At 49.3% G+C, this 17,009-nt stretch overlaps 1 protein-coding gene across 1 annotated transcript; it reads left to right on the top strand.

Moving 5' to 3' along the window:
- The first annotated feature begins 1,964 nt into the window (after window positions 1-1,964).
- Window positions 1,965-14,394, top strand: KRT77 (keratin 77). Its single transcript, XM_070369992.1, has 9 exons — window positions 1,965-2,531; window positions 8,036-8,250; window positions 9,450-9,510; window positions 10,011-10,106; window positions 11,078-11,242; window positions 12,700-12,825; window positions 12,942-13,162; window positions 13,578-13,612; window positions 14,060-14,394. The coding sequence occupies exons 1-9, from the start codon at window positions 1,965-1,967 to the stop codon at window positions 14,392-14,394; spliced, it is 1,821 nt and encodes a 606-aa protein (XP_070226093.1).
- The last annotated feature ends 2,615 nt before the right edge of the window (window positions 14,395-17,009 follow it).

The following is a 17,009-nucleotide window of genomic DNA, read 5'->3' as shown; positions in this document are numbered from 1 at the left end:
TCAGTGAGAGCAGAGCTGGGTGCTGCAACCACCCAGCTCTGTGGACTGTAAATTTTAAGCTCACTTTCTCTTTTACATAGAGTCTACTGGAGACTGTCTACTAAACAATTGCTGAGCAGTTAGGAAGGCATGGAGGCTGCCCACAGAGCCCCTCCCAGCCCTGGGATGCCGCTCGCTAGTGCTCCCCAGCACTTGTCTTGCTCTAGCTGTTGGCAGCTGGGACTTGAGTCTCAGCTTTCGCAAAAGTATTTACTTATTGCACAAAAACAAAGAAGGACATAGGAAAAAAAAATCCACCTACAATCTTTAATAAACCAATTCACTTCCTATGTTACTTTTTAAACCTGCCTTCTCAGCATTCTTAATTTTTATGGGTTCATAGCACAGATACCATTGTGTATTTCCTCATTTAATGTTGTATCATTCTGTGATGATAATTTTAGATAATTATCTAAATTTGATGGCAAGCCATCATTTAGTCATTTTTCTGAGTCTGGACGTTTAGGGCTTTTCCTCTTCAATACTATTTGTCATTGTTATAAGTTTTGGATGAAAGTCACCATCCATTTAGTTCCAGAGGGCAAACACACATTTTTTTATAGGCTGACACTGATGTATGTTGAATGAGCTTTGCCCACACTTCCTGTCTGGGGTAGTGCTTTCCAAAATATGGTCCACAGGTGCTTTGTTACTGGTTTGAGAGTAGATACATACAAAATATGAGAATGATCATTTAGAAACAAATTGCAAATATTTTTCCTCTTAGCAACGGAACAGTTTTGGGTGTGCTTAATCTAAAAATTAAAAAAAAATGAGGCTTGTATTTCATATACCTTAAAGAAAATCTCCTTTTGGTTTTCCAAGGTGGTTCAGTGGTAAAGAATCCACCTGTCAATGCAGAAGATGCAGGTCAATGTGGGTTTGATCCATGGGTCTGGAAGATCCCCTGGCTAAGGAAATGACAACCCATCCCAGTATTCTTGTCTGGAAAGCTCCATGGACAGAGGACCCTGGTAGGCTACTGTCCATGGAGTTGCAAACAGTCAGACAGGACTGAGCACGCATGCATGTAAAAGAAATCTCCCTTTAAGGGTAATTCATTTTTATCCTATTTTACAAAAGCATTGGTCTACAAGAGATTGGGATGGGGAAAGAAAAATAAAGAGAGATTTGAGGGTAGTTTGTCTCTTGGTCTAGAAGACCACGTTAAGTCTTGCGAGATGCTCAATGAATCTATAACCACAGACCTTTGGTGCCACAGGACCTCATCTGTCTTGCACTTGAGGAGCCCGAGTGTATGGAGTGACACATGATGCACCCAGAAAGTGTGGGCAGCCTTGGGCAGAATCCTCTGCTTTCACTCGCACTCAATGACCACAATACTGTGTTTTTCTGTGATCAAGATTTGGGTGATGATAACAGTGGGGAGCAGAACCAGGGTGTAGGAAGATCATTACTGTTGCCCCACCAGGATAATGCTGGTGAAGTCTCCACCCTGGTCCCAGCTGTGGTTGCAAGGCAACTGGACACCCCCTAGATTTGCCCCAGATCTCCTGGACACACCTCCAAACCAACAGCTCAGTGGTGGAGTTTCTTAAGAAGATATCAAGATTTGGGGGGAAAACTGTATAGGAGTTTCCAGCTACTTGACCTGTGGAGACTATTGTGTTCTGATCTCTAAATGGCAAGAGATGAATGATAAATAATCGAGTTGGGGAAGTTTGTCTGGAGTGCGGTTTCTGCAATTCATAGGTGTGAGATTTTAAACAGATGTTGCTGGCAAGGCAAACTAAACATAAATACTCCCCTCCCAGGCTTCAGAAGGTGCCCAGCCCAGCAAATGCATGTATATATAGGGACTGAGCCAGATCTCCCGCCAAAGGAGTCATAGCTCCTTCCCTGCCTGTTCTCTGCCTCCTTTTATTCCCTTTCTCTTGTCTGCGTCTCTGGATGCTCCAGGAGCCATGAGCTACCAGTTTAGCTCCCAGTCAGCGTTCAGCTCCAGGAGCAGGCGGGTTTACAGCGCTGGTTCCTCTGCGGGCTCTGATGGTGGGAGCTGGGCTGTGAGGTCCGTGTGTCAGGCCCGAGGGAGGTGTGGCAGTGGTGGTGGTGGGTATGGGAGCCATGCAAGGGGGTTTACCTCCAGGAGCCTGTACAATCTGGGTGGCAGTAAAAGCATCTCCATCAGCCTAGTAGGGAGAAGTGCCAGTGGTTTCTGCCAGGGTGGGGGAGCAGGAGCGGGGTTTGGAGGAGGCAGGAGCTTTGGAGGTGGTGGTTTTGGGGGTCATGGCTTTGGAGGTGGTGGCTATGGAGGAGGTGGCCTTGGGGGTGCTGGGTTTAGGGGTGGCAATTTGGGGCTTGGGGGCTTTGGTCCTTCTTGTCCCCCAGGGGGTATCCAAGAAGTGACCATTAACCAGAGTCTCTTACAACCACTTCACCTGGAGGTGGACCCTGAAATTCAGAGGGTTAAGATGCAGGAGCGGGAGCAGATCATGGTTCTGAACAACAAGTTTGCCTCCTTCATTGACAAGGTGAGTGCCCCAGGGGCAGGCAGTCTCTGGGCTCTGACCTAATGACCTTGTACCCTGCCGCCTCTCACCACATTGTTTCTGGTGATGACAGTCACTTCCAGTGTGTGTGTCCTGGGACCTTAAGAAAGCATTGACTTCATTTAGGCCTCAATTTGACTTCTTGAGGGGTTCATCTTTATCTTTTCATTTTGGCAGGAAAGCAGATCCAAGGAATGAAAATAACAATCAGACAAAATACATGATGTGATCTCGCTCATCATTTTCACTTTCCATCCACCCATCCATCCATCCATTCATCCATCCACCCATCTATCCATTTACTCATTCATCCATATACCTCTTCACCCATCTACCCATTCACCCACCCATTCACCCATCCATCCATCCACCTGCCCACCTACATAATCATCCAGCCCACAAACATTTACTAAGCATCTACTGTATGCCAGACACTCCAGGTGTTTCAGGGTGACAAGGACACAGGTCCTGCCCTCAAGGAGCCCCAGATCTACAGGGAGGAGGATTGTGACAGTGTGTGGGAGGTGTGTTGATAGGGACATCGCTCTCTGGGCCATAGCACAAAGGAGGGTGTGATGAGCTCTGGGCTGATAAAGGTCTTGAAGGTGGAGAAAGAGCCAAGCAGGTTCTCAGGGCAGAGGGAGTTTCCAGGCAGAAGAACCAGGAGGCCTGAGAGTTTGATGCTTTTAGGAAATTTCAAATGGTTACAATTTCTGGAGAACATGGCACAAGAGAGGAAGGAGGAGGAAAGTGGAGATGGAGACACAGAGCAGGGAGAGAGAAGAAAACTGGGCACACTGCAGCAGAACCAAGCTGATGACTCTGGTGGGGATTGCTGGGGGTGAAAGCCAATACCCTGCTATATAAGATTCTGTCTGAGTTCCTCATTTTAGCTCATCCAGGGCCAAGAATAGGCCAGATAGAGCCAAAAAAACCCCTTCTCCCTAGTTTAAGCCTCAGGTTAGATTGGGTCGGGTCCAAACCACCAAGCAGGGGCTAGTAGAAGAGACATGGAAGAGACCTTCCACCAGCATTTCCTTTTGTCCAGAGGTGGTGGAGGCATGGAAGCCACTGGAGGCTCCCCAGAAATTTCTTTACCTTTGGGGATGTAATGGGAAACACCCTGGGATCCAGAGACCCCTGCAGGCTCAGTGACATTCCCTCAGGCCTCAGAGGAGTTCAGTGTTGAGGCCAAAGCTTGATCTATCTCTGAGTGCAGGGTAGCCATCGCCAGAGTCCACCACTGGTCTGTGTATCTGGCCTCTGATATCTAGATGAAAGCTGTCACTTTTCACTTTCATGCATTGGAGAAGGAAATGGCAACCCACTCCAGTGTTTTTGCCTGGAGAATCCCAGGAACGGGGGAGCCTGGTGGGCTGCCGTCTATAGGGTCGCACAGAGTCAGCCATGACTGAAGTGACTTAGCAGCAGCAGCAAGAGGGCTTGATGGGAACAAGGAGATGACAGATGAAGGAGACGCCACTGAAAGATCAAGCTATTTCAAAGGCAGGAAGAAGACAGGGTTGGGAATTGTTGAAATGGCCATGGGCAGCTGATCTCCTGAGACTCTGATTTGATTGTGGTTCCTGCCATTAACAGGATATCTGTTCAGGTTTATGGCATGGGGCTGAGGGCACAGGCCAAAGTTCAAGTGACTATGGTTTCCTGCCCTTCCCTAAGGGCCTGAACTGTGATGACCACGAGGAGAGTACTTATCCAGGAGGGCTCTGGCCTGGCTGGAAGAGAGAAGGCTTCTATCACAGTGGCTTCTGACCCTACCTTCTGACCTGATCTTCCTGCTTTTACCTTTAATCTTGTACAGCCTATTTCTCAGCACCACACCAGTGCCATCCTTTAAAAACATACTACATCACTCAATTTGAACCCTCTGTTGGCTTCCTGTCTCATCAGAAATAATAGCCATGATCTTATAAGGCCCTATATGATCTGGCCCTCTAACCCATAGCTGCTGCTAGTTCCTGGCTTGCATTTGTGAGACTGAGGCCACATTGCTGCTACTGGGTAGAGCCACTCTCAAGCTGCAAGGTTTAGTGAGCAGAGTGAAGGCAGGAACTTAGCTCACCAAGGTACAACTCAACACAGTGACCCTGTACACCTTCTCTGACTCTACTCCTGTTTTCCTTTTGCTCACTGGCACGCTATTACATCCCTCATCCTCCTGTACCCCACCATGGACCTGTCTCAGGGCCTTTGCACTTGCCATTCCCTCTTCTTGGAACTCCTCCCTCTAAGGAGTGGTCCAGCCGAACCCCTCATCTCCTTCAGGTCTTTGCTCACACACTGCTGCTCAGTGAGGCCTCCCTGATCTCCCTATTTGAAGGAGTACCTCATATCAGCATCACTACCCCCATCGGTGTGTTACTTTTCTCCATGGCCCCCATTCAACACACTGTGTAGTTCACATTTGTTTCCTTATAGTCATCTCTTCAAACAGATTATGAACTCCTGGAATGCAGGGGTTTTGTCTGTTTTATTTATAGCTGTATCTCCAGCACCCAGAATACTGTCTGGCATCTGACAGCTGCTCAATAAGTGAATGAAAAGTTGAGTCAACCCTTTAGGTGTCAAACTTGGGCTCTCAGAGAGTGGGAATGGAGACAAAGGCTATTTTTTTTTTTTTTTTTTTAGAATCAATGACAAAGGAAAGGGATCCCAGGAAAAAAGGATGAGGGACCCCGTTCTTCCCACAGACAGTGCCCTGGCTTTGTTCAGCTGAGCTTGAATCCTCTGTTCAGGGCAATGGGCAGGGTGGGTGGTTGACACCAGCAGCAATGCCAAAGTCTTAGCATCTCATTAGTCCACGGTGATTATGAAGTGTCTCCTCTGTGCTGGGTGCTATGTATCTCCGGGTCTCAGCACCTGGTGTCCGCTGGAGAACACTGCCTTCTTGGGGCTCACATCCCATTGTGGGGAGGAATGTGCTAAAAAACAAAAGACTGAAGTCACGATAGATGCCACAGGGGAAAAGAACAGGGGGTTATGAAGGGGAGACCCCAGGGGGTGCCACCCTAGTTGAGATCTAAAGGGAGACTAGGACTTCACCAGGCAAAGGGTTGGGGAGACCGAGGCTGCTGGAGGCACTGGGAGGTGATTGGAGTGTCATTTGCAGGGGGAGAGGGCCACAGGAGGTCGTGTGGGGTGTGCTTTATCCAGGAAGAAGCTTAACTCTGCATGATGCTAAGTTTGATCTGGGTTGCCTGGGCTTCTCCTGAGTACTGCTGCTGGGACACAGCCCAGCAGTGTTTAGGGGCCCCTGGGGAAAGATCATGATGGCTTTCAGTGATTTTTATAGTGGTTAAATCTCATGAAAATTGCCTGGCACTCCCTGAAGTCAGCTTCTGACTCTGCAGTTTGGGTGACCAATGAAAGCCATAGTTTCTTCGCCTGGGGTGGGGGCTTGGCTAACCCCTTAGCACTCAGAATTGTCCCCCTGCCCCCTCATTGTTTGACATAGAGCTTCCCTGTGGGACCATAAGATCCTCTCCTCTGGTCCCCACAACGCAGAGTACCGGGCTGCGAATGAGCACCCAGTCTCTCCCCTCCCTGGGATCGCCACCAGAGTGACGACTGGCCAGTGGCAGGGATTTCTCATGGGGATGTCACCAACCGGGTGGACAAGCTGTGAGGGTGGCTGCTTTATCTCTTGCTTTGATAAAGCTAACAAAAACAAACCATGGGAAAGAGTATTCTCTGGGCACATTCCAGCCTAGAGTCAGAGCCAAAGGAAGTTAACAAGGGCTGGCTGCTCAGATGGACAGTCTCAGGGCTGGGAATTCTGTCCGCCCTCAACTCCTTAAGCATTGTGGAGAACTATCTTCATGGTTCTCTTCTGACAACACAAAAGAGTGTGTTAGCCTCCTCTCCCACCACTCCCCACATCTCCTGGGCGGCTCCTGGAGGGCATGTGTGTGTGTTTGTGTGTATGTTGGTGGGTATGTGTGGGTGGGTATGTGTTTGTGTGTGTGTGTGTACACACACCTAAGCAAAGCATGGAGAAATCCACTGTCCTCACTTAAGGCACGGGAGGGGAGGCTCCCCCTGCAGGCAGTCGGTGGAGGTAGGACGAAAATTGATCATCATGGGAAGGACAGTCCAGGACTGGATCTGCACGGCCAGCCAGATTTCTGGAGCCTGTACTTACCTTCATGTGCGCAGCTTTGGGGGAAGAAGCAATGAGATCACAGGGTGAGGTCTGCTCTCCATCCTCTTGCTAATGAAGGAAACTGCAACATGGGGATTTCCCAAATGCTAGTTCGATCCCTGGGTTTGGAAATACTTATAAAAACATTTATTGAACAGTAATGAGTTTAGATATGGCTCAGATGGTAAAAAATCTGCCTGCAATGCAGGAGACCCGGGTTCGATCCCTGGGTTGGGAAGATGCCTTGGAGGAGAAAATGGCAACCCGCTCCAGGATTCTTGCCTGGAAAATTCCATGGACAGAGGAGCCTGGCGAGCTATAGTCCATGGGGTCACAAAGAGTTGGACACAGCTGAGTGTGCACACACAACTTGCACACAGGCAACATCAAAGTCCTTACTTTGGGGCGCTAGAACGAATCACATAACTTAAAAAATGTACCTACTTTAAAAATTCTGTCCAAAATTCTTTTCCCTCTTCGGTTATTACAGAGTATTGAGCAGAGTGCCCTGTACTATACAGTAAGTCCTTGTTGGTACTATTTAAAATATAGTAGCGTGTAGATGTCAATCCCAAACTCCTAATTCAAGAATTTGAAAAGGAAAAGATACATGTATATGTGTAACTGAATCACTTTGCTGCACGCCTGAAACTGACACAACATTGTCAATCAACTGCACGTCAATATAAAAACATGGCTAAAATTTCATGTTTTTTAAAAAATTCTGTCTGAGTTATGAGAACATTTAAGTGCGGTGACCTTCCTGAAAAACACACTGGGCAGCAATAGAGGTGGTGGGCCGCAGGATGGGGGCACCTGGGCTAGTGTGTTCAGGAAACAGTTTAATATTCGAAGCCAAAATTATTCCTCCCCTCTTCTTATTTTCTCTTCTTCTCAATCACATGAAGTGTTTCAGCCACAGAGAGACACGAGCCGTGGGTGTGCTGGTGTTTCAGATGCTCTGGGTCACCATTTCCTGAGGTTGGCATGGGGAGCTGAGGGTGGGGATGGACAACTCTACCATGTGAGCTGATAGAACCAAAGGAAACAGGGTACCACTCGGATGGAGGGGACTTGCCTTCAACAGCAGAGTTCGATTAGTGTAATTTTTCGGCAGATTGATCTTACAGTCATTGGTCAACCATCAGAAACAATACTGTATTCATGCATCCTGGTCCTAGAAAAAGAGAGCCCTCTGACCCGTGGAGGGGCGTCCTGATTCTCTGAGGTCTGGATATGCTATGAGGCTCCACCTGCTTCTACCCGTGGGAGTGCTTCTTGGACCCACGGCTTGGGGGTGAACTTGGAGGTTTTCTGTTCTTAGGTGCGATTTCTGGAGCAGCAGAATCAGGTGCTCCAGACAAAATGGGAGCTACTGCAGCAGGTAAACACGTCGACTCAGACCAACAACCTGGAGCCCATCTTTGAAAGCTACATCAGCAAGCTGCAGAGGCAGGTGGATTGTCTCAGAGCGGAGCAGATGCGCCAGAGCTCGGAGATCAGGAGCATGCAGGATGTTGTGGATGACTACAAGAGCAAGTGAGGCTCCAGGAGCAGCAAAGGGGTGGGGAGGAACAAGGCAGGGCACTGGCTTATGGGGCAAGGCTTACTGTGAATGGGTGAGGGCTGGTGGGGCCCTGGACATCAGGTGCAGCCAGGCAGGCTCTGCACCACTGCACAACTGCATGGGCACCATTTTGTACACGGTAGCCCAGGAGTGATGGTATTGCCAGTCAGCTCTCAATTGTATTGGGTGGGAAGGGGAAGCAGAGGATCTTCATGGATGCTGGAGTCACATAAGCCTGGGTTCCAGGGTGGGCTTAGCCACTTTCTGACTGCCTGCAAGGTCAGCTTTCTAAGCCTTTGGTTTTCACATTAGTAAAGTAGGGATAGTGAGTACCCTCCTTGTTGAACTGTTGTGAGGGGGAGATCTGTGGCCTTCAAATTTGAGTGTGCATCAGCTTGTTGAAATCAGATTGGTCTGGGATGGGTGCAGAGGGCTTTCATTTCTAATATGCTTCCAAGTGATGCCGATGCTGGTGGACTGGGAGCCACATATGGGGAACCACTGGTTTAGATAAAATATTCTTAATAGTTCTTAGACTGTTTTTGCACATATGAAACACTCAGTAAGCACTAGCTATTATTAGTAATAATGGTAGGAGTGACATGACTTACTTAATTCTAGGTCAGCTGCTCCTGTCCCATACAGGCAACTGAGCAGCCTCCCCCCAGTCCCATGCCCCCTTGCTGGGAGTGTAGGGTGCTTCTCTTAACATCATCTTGACGTGCTCACTGTGTTGAGCAGTCACATGTGTGTGAGTCAACAGGGGGAAATGAAATGCACACTGAAGGTGACGGGGGCAGAACGGCATGTGAATTTTTTTTCTCTTTTAAAAAATTTAGTCAAAGTGGTTGTTATTTAGGTTATCATTTAAAAAAATGATCGAACTGGACAAATGTACAAAGGTAAGATATTAAAATAAAAAGGACATTTTGGGGATGTTCTATGTGGCTCTGGATTTTCCACATTGTGGGGTTGTGCCTCTGTTGACCTGGAGAGCCAGGAGGTGGCTCCAGCTGCTTGTCAGCGAGAGTGGCAGGCCCTGGCAGGGGACAGCCGGAGTCCAGGACCATAAAAGTTTGGGCAATTCCGAGCCTCCCACTGCACAGAAAAATCTCAAGGAACCAAGGTCAGCCCTTGCAGCCTGTCTGTGTTTCTGACCTCCCCTCAACAGGTATGAGGAAGAAATCAACCGGAGGACTAGCAGCGAGAATGACTTTGTTGTCCTGAAGAAGGTGAGGGATGGGGGTGTCCAGAGGGGGACTGTGGGTTCAGGAGGCTGAGAAGAGGCAGGGACTCCTTTGGGATGCAGTAGAACTGAGGGGTAGACAGGTGAGCTTGGGGCCAGCTTGTCAAGGGTGTTTCCCAAATGCTGGGGCCCTGACCCTGAAACAGTAAGTCTCAAAAGTGTGTTGCTAATGTGAATCTTGAAAAGTTTTTGAGTTTTTAATCTCTCCAGAGTCCTGAAAGTGGAATTAAATTAATGGGCAGCATGTGAGTGTGTTGTGTGGGGGCCTTAGGACCTGGGGTGTTTCGCATGACTGGCCAGGATGAGGAGCTGATGAACACTTCCTTCTGGCCTGGAAAGCCCAGGTTTGCTGGCTCCTTATTTGAGTGAGGAGAGGAAATTTGCAGGCAAGGAAATAAACCCAGAGAGGCTTTGCCATTTGCCCAAGGCTGCCCAGACAGCTGGTGGCAGGGCAACTGAGTCAGACTGTCTTCGCTTGCTGTTCAGGATGTGGATTCTGCTTATCTGAGCAAAGCGGAACTGCAGTCCAAGGCAGACACTCTGCTTGAGGAGGTTGATTTCATGAAATATTTATTTCAATCGGTGAGTGAATATCTCAAATATTTTCTATGAGATGATGAGCTCAGTCCTCATAAGAAACCCTTCTCTTTTCTACATCTGTCAGGCGGTGTGGGATGTAAGAGGAGGAGGTCTGACACTCAACCTTACCCCCGGGGGTGCCTCTCCCCAGTCACCTCAAGTCTGTGGACCTGGAGTCAGAATCGTTTCAACCCCCAAAGCTCAGGGTTCTGGGTGGGGCCCTGGAGATGGGAGGTGGGAGATAGTGAGACAGTCTTTGCTTTTGTCTGGAAAGGAAGGTTAATGCCCAGGACATATGGGGTAAAACCAACCAGACAGCTTCATCAGCACTGGGGAGTAGATGGGGCCATCAGGGAACTCTGTGGGAGAGGGCAGTGTGGGTCTTAAAGGGAACACAGATGAAGACTGGAGAGGGGGATAACACACTCCTCCCAACCCTGGTCTAACTTGGAGACACCTTCTCTGGACTGGATGCTGTCCTGGGAGCTGTACTGGTTCTTGGGTATCTCCAGTCTATAGATGAGAGAACAGGGGTACTGAGAGACTGAGTTCCTTGCTCAGTTACCCAGCTGGTTAACAGTGGAGCCCAGATGCTAAAATTAGTCTGAACGTCTACACACATGGAGTCCTTTCTGCTGCCTCTGGGAGCTCACGTGATCTCAAGGAACAAGCCTGCCTGGCTGGGGGTCCAGCTCAAGATGGCAGCCAAGCCAGAGTAAGGAGGGATGGAGGGTCCAGGAAAGGCATGATGGGCAGCTCTGAGTTCAGGCTCCCTTCTTCTCTGAGCCTAGATCCGGATGCCTGTACCTTTAGTGAAGGTCCCTCTGGGCACACAACAGTGATTCTAAGAGCTTTTCCCAGAGAGCTTTTCTCTCTCAAGGCTTCCCCAGACAGCCTTGGTTGGGGGGCATAGAGGGAAACTGAGGTCCCAGGAGGGGAGTGGAAGAAGTCAGCCTGTGTTCCATGCCTTGCAGGAACTGTCTCAGATGCAGACCAACATCACCGACACCAACGTCATCCTGTCCATGGACAATAACCGCTCCCTGGATCTGGACAGCATCATTGATGCCGTGAGGATCCAGTACGAGGAGATTGCACAAAGGAGCAAGGACGAGGCTGAGGCCTTGTACCAGACCAAGGTGAGCATCACCATCCCCAGCCCAGGCCTGGTGCCCTAAACTGAGCATGCCTCCCAGAACTTGTATTGTCTTTTTCTTATTTCTAAAGTAAAACATGTTTGCTATAGACAATTTCAAGATTACAGCTAAAGATTACTCATATCCCACTACCACTATGAATATGTCAGCATATTTTCCGCTTGTTCTTTGTAGCTAACCTTTATTGAAAACTCACACATATCAGGCACTGCACTAAGTGCTTTTATACATAGAATTTCATTTACTCCTTACAACAACGCTATGAGGTAAAGATTCATTGATTGTTTTACCAATAATAGAGTATGAGGTTACCAGTTTCCCTTGGCTCTTATGGTTGGGAAGTAGCAGAGGCAGAATTTAATTAAATTCAGGTGCACCATCTACACGTCCATGCGCTCAGCCACCATGATGTTTTCTTATTTTTTCATAATGATATCTTTAAAAATATCTTTTTATATTTTTCTCTTTCATTTATTACTTGCGAATACCTTTCTCTGATACTAAATATTTGACATCATTTTTAAGAGCAGGGTGGTATTTCATGGTAAGAATATGTCTCCAGTTTTCAGATAAACATCTTTGTACCTAAGTTTTGGGGGACATCCTTGGTGACTTGTTTAACATAAATGGACTCAGAACTTTCTGGAGGGCGAACACAGCAGTTAAGAGTCAAAGGCCAGTCACTCAGTTCTGAACACCTGGCGCCTGAGATCTGTTTTGTGGGTTACCTGTGACCATCTCCAATCGTGGCTGGCCTCTATCCCACTGTCCTGCAGGCAGGTGTTCTGAGTGCCATGGGGTCTGGCAATAGACTGGGGAGATAGTCAGCAGTGAGGACTTCAGAATGCAGAGATGCACTGGAGCCCACGCTCCCCCTTGTTTTCTTCAGAGGCACCCCGCTCTGCTTCCTCTGTAACAGGCATCAAGAGCCTGGTTTTGTCATGGCCTGCAGGTGGAGGTCCTCTTGATGGGACCATAGATACAGGAATGGAGATAGAGAGGAAAATGCTGAGGGCCTCTGAAGAAGTAAGGTCCTGAGTGTTAGAGAAATCATTCTGGAAAAAGGGGAGGAAGGAATATGATGGGATGGGAAAAGTGAGAGGGGCCCAGTATGGGCAAAGTTTAGATGTGGGAAAAAGGAGGTAAAAGGGGGCATCAAGAAGCAGGTTTGTCTTGTTTGGTCCTGATTCTGAATCTCTGTCTCGAGATATAGGCATCTGTGTGTGTGTGTGCATATCTGTGTATGTGCTGTCAGATGAGGGAGGTTTGGTACAAGTGTGAGTGTGTGTATGGGGGATCACAGCTCTAGGGAGGCTTACTCTGGGACCTTCCCTAGGGGAGAGCAGCCTTGGGCAGGGTCTGGGAAGGCAGACTCACTCCTTCCTGGAGGAGTGTGTGATGAGCAGCAGGCTGACCATGATGCTGCCCTTGACCCTCAGTTCCAGGAGCTCCAGATCACAGCGGGAAGACATGGAGACGAGCTGAAGACCAGCAGGATGGAGATCTCCGAACTCAACCTCACCATCCAGAGGCTGCAGGCAGAGATTGGCAACGTCAAGAAGCAGGTGAGATATATGCTCAGGGCAGCTGATCAGAGCTTCTACCTCCCATGACACCCTGCCTCATGAAGCTCTGGAAACTCATGCCCCACATGGTTCTTCTCCTTGACTCTCCCGAGTAGATCGAGCACATGCACACCATCATTTCTGATGCAGAGGAGAGGGGACAACAGGCCCTCCAGGATGCACAGCAGAAGCTGCAGAACCTGGAGGCCGCCCTGCAGCAGTCCAAGGAGGAGCTGGCCCGCCTGCTGCATGACTACCAGGCGCTGGTGGGAACTAAGCTGTCCCTGGACGTGGAGATTGCCACCTACCGCAAGCTGCTGGAGGGCGAGGAGAGCAGGTGGGCCGTGTATCCGGACCAGAGCGCAGGCAGGCTGCAGCCCTGGAGTAGTGGGATTATTTAGAGAGTCCCAATTTATACAATCCCAGCTTTCCTGGGAAGACTGGTAGCTCAGGGTGAGCAGAAACGTTCAAGTCAGAAGCAGAGGACATGTGAGTAGGCAGCACCATTGTCATCGCTGTCTTATTTCCCAGTGCAACGTCCCTAATACCACAGCTTAAGCCACTGCAGCCAGGTGGTGACCCCCAAGGCTAAAAGGCTTCACGAAAATGCTTCAAATTCCCTCTGCCTGCACTGGCTCCCTGACCTCTCTGCTCCCAACACACCTCCCCTGCTCCCGATGTCTCCTGGCTGATGATTGCTTTCCTTCAGGCTTTGTGGATAGTGCTGACTGTGTGCACCTTGGTTTTTACAGGATGTCAGGGGAGCTGCAGAGCCAAGTGAGCATCTGTAAGTAGCAGAGCCCAGGAGTGGGGCTGGTTGGGGCTGGGGGAGGGAGGGTCCATGAGAAGACTGGCCAGCAGAAATCTGGCAGTGGGCATTTTTGTGTCCAGTTCTACACAACGAAAAGCAAAGTAAGCAAGGACAACTGCACAGCCCAGAGAAATAGGTTGAAATAATACACGACCTTAGTTTTCCTTTATTTTGATTTTTATGATGCCTAATAATTAGTAGCGGCTTAGAATTCTTCCGGGTGTAGCAAAAATGAAAATGCCCCCTGACATTCCTTTGTATTAGGAAGAATACTTCTGAAATGGGGAGACTTTGATCCATGCTTTTGGCAAGTCAGATGCGGCCAGTGATGAAGGATGTAGGGGGCTGCTTCGAGGGTAGGTGCAGGAGGGTCCGCCCTGCCCAGTCCTCTGACCCCCTTGTGGGCTGTCCTTGCCCCCACAGCTGTGCAGAGCAGCCAGCTGACCATCGGCGGAGGTGCCCGGGGCTCTGGAGGTTACAGCGGTGGCGGAGGTTACGGAGGCGGCGAAGGTTACGCAGGCGGCAGCAGCAGTGGAGGCTACGGCGGCGGCGGCTCGCGCGGGGGCTCGGGCGGGGGCTCGGGCGGCTACGGAGGGGGCTCTCGAGGGGCCAGTGGAGGCGGTTATGGTAGCGGCGGTGGGAGCTACGGAGGGAGTAGCAAAAGTAGCAGCAAGTACCGGGGCGGAAGCGGCGGCGCCTCCCGAATGCAGATAATCCAAACGTCTACCAGCACCTCCCACAGGCGTATACTGGAGTAGAGTGCCAGGCTTCTGGGACGTCAGGCTTCTGCAACGCCTCGCGGCTCACAAGCACCACCTCCTGCCCCCACCCGCCACACCAATCCTGACCCCCATCCCCTTACCTTTTCCCGATGGGTCTCAGCAGTTTTGCCGATAAATTCCTCTAGACAGGGAATCAGGTAGATAATCCCAAACGGCAGATCTCTATTTGGAGGGCATTGACCTGTAGTCCAAACACAGCCAGGCACATTCTCAAGTGAGATGCCTCAGCTGGCCCAGCTTGGGGACACTTGCGGATAATGGAGAGTTGATGTCAAGTATACCAGGTTTCTCTCTCCAGGCTCCCCTTCTTGCACATGGGCTTCTCTTTGAATAAGAATCCATTCCTTAGGGCTGGGGTTCCCAGCCTCCAGGATCTAATATTAACCTGATGACCTGAAGTAGAGCTGATATAATAATAATAGAAATAAGATACACAATAAATGTAATGCAATTGAATCATCCAGAAACCATCTCCCCCCACCCTCTGGTCCAGGGACAAATTGTCTTCCACAAAACCAATTCCTGGTGTCAAAAAGGTTGGGGAACGCTGCCTTAGGGGACTTGAAAATGAGGTCTTTGAGTGAGTAGCTGAGGACGAGGCAGGCCAGCTTGGTAAGGAGAACTTCTGCGCCAGGGGTCGATTCCTGCCTCTTGATCTGTAGCCCCATCCATTGCTATTGCTGGAGAGTGTGGATTTACACATCAGACACCTGTAAGTCCTGTCTGGTCCTGATTCTGAATCTCTGTGTCAGGAAACATTATCCCTTGGGTTAACAGCCCAAGACGGGGTGTCCAGAGAGCAGAAATGTTTGTCCACAGGGAGGACTGTAACTAGCAGTGAGTGAAGGAGTCGATGGACAGCAGTCTGGTTCTATTCTGTCCTGACTTCCTTTGGAAGCTCCATTCTTTGGAAGTGTGGCCCTTCCTGAACTCTGCTTCATAATGACTCTCTGGAGAATTGCCCAGCAGGCTGGGCACGTGCAGCCCAGCACTGATCTGTCCAGGTGCCCAAGCCCTGAGGAGTTTGCGAATCACACTTGGGTCTTGGGAAGGTTCAACCCTGAACTTGTCTGCAAGCTGCCCGCTGTTTGCAAGGTACAGCTTCATGCTCTTCCCAGACTGCAAAGTCCCTCCTGACTCTTGTTCTCTGTGATTCTCTCTTTGTGAGACTCTGACTGTTTATTTTGGGTCTCACATAAGATACTTGAGAAATGCTGGAGGGGACAGGATAGGGCAAGTATGACCAACTAATGGGGCCTTGTGGGCCTTGAGAGAGGGCCAGCTTTGCTGCTTAGATCTGGATTTACCTCCGCTTGTTCGCTGAGTCCTAATATGATGTCCATGTCAATGACACTCCTGAGGCATCTGCTGGATTCAGTGTGGGTTCCCTAGGAAGTACTGTGACCTCATCATCTCCTGGTTGAAGGTTGTACCTTGAAGGGGTTGACATTTCTGGTGTTTCTACAATAAATTTTCTGTGCTCTCCAAACTGCTGTTTGATCACACGAGTTTACTCTTTTTTTACTTTCTGCAGGCTTCTGAAATTATTCATAATTGAAAAGTTTACAGCTTTTATTAGTTTTTTATTGCATGAGTAATAGTTGACCCTCAAAAACCTTGCACACATAATCATAAAATTAAACCTTAAAGTGGATGATCTTTGAAAAGTCAGTTACATGTTTGTTCAGGAGGAATTTGTTCTGCTCCCATCGTGTGGCAGGCAGTGGCCTATGCACTGGGGATGTGATGTTGAATGAACACATTTCGGAATCTGAAGGCACTCACAACACAAACGGGGAGGGTACAGTGGGAGATGAAATCGGAGTGTGGGCCCCTATGGACCCTTGGCCTGAGGGTGGAAGCAAGGCCATATTGAGGACAGAGGCAGACCCACTGAGCAGGAGCAGTGGGGGCCGCAAGAGGTGCACATGCTGGGGAAGGGAAGTTTGGTCCCAACAGGCTCTTGAAGGAAAGTAGAACAAATGGGGAAACAGAGTCAGAGCAGCTGTGGACATGGAGTCAGGGAGGGGCCCTCCAGACAGGGGAATGATCTGCTCAGAGTCTTGAAGATCAGAAAGTGTGAAAGTGTGTGTGAGTGACAGGGGACAGCCAGGTAGGAGAAACTGAACTGGAGAGAGAAGAAGCTGAGGCCATTAACTCAGCAGAGTTTATGGTCAGGGGTGTCTTTAACTGATGTCCCCCAGGGAGGCAGAGATGCAGAAATTCAAGGGTGGAGCAGGTTAAGCCATCACCTTATCCTCTGTGGTATTTCTGAGTCTGTGTAAAGGAGTCACGTAAAAGATGTGACCTGCTTTCTCATTCTCTGAAGGAATACAGATGGAATTTGGATATGGGATTCATTCAAATAGAACTGCAACTCCTTTTGATGAGACATTGTGTTCCCATGTGTAGGCCTACATTGTCTTGGAGGAGTTTCTCCCCATCTCACCTGTCTTGAAAGCAGGCCTGTGGGGCAAGAACTGGGAAAGGGAAATGAGGGCAGAGGGGCTGCCCAAGGGGAGGGATAAAGGGAGCAGACAAATACAATTTCTACACTTAAAAGTCAAAAGAGCACAAAGACCAGGATGGGA

This window comes from Bos mutus, chromosome 5, assembly GCF_027580195.1.
Source record: "Bos mutus isolate GX-2022 chromosome 5, NWIPB_WYAK_1.1, whole genome shotgun sequence".
NCBI classification, from domain to species: Eukaryota; Metazoa; Chordata; class Mammalia; order Artiodactyla; family Bovidae; genus Bos; species Bos mutus.
This window is presented reverse-complemented; position numbering and strand designations above follow the sequence as displayed.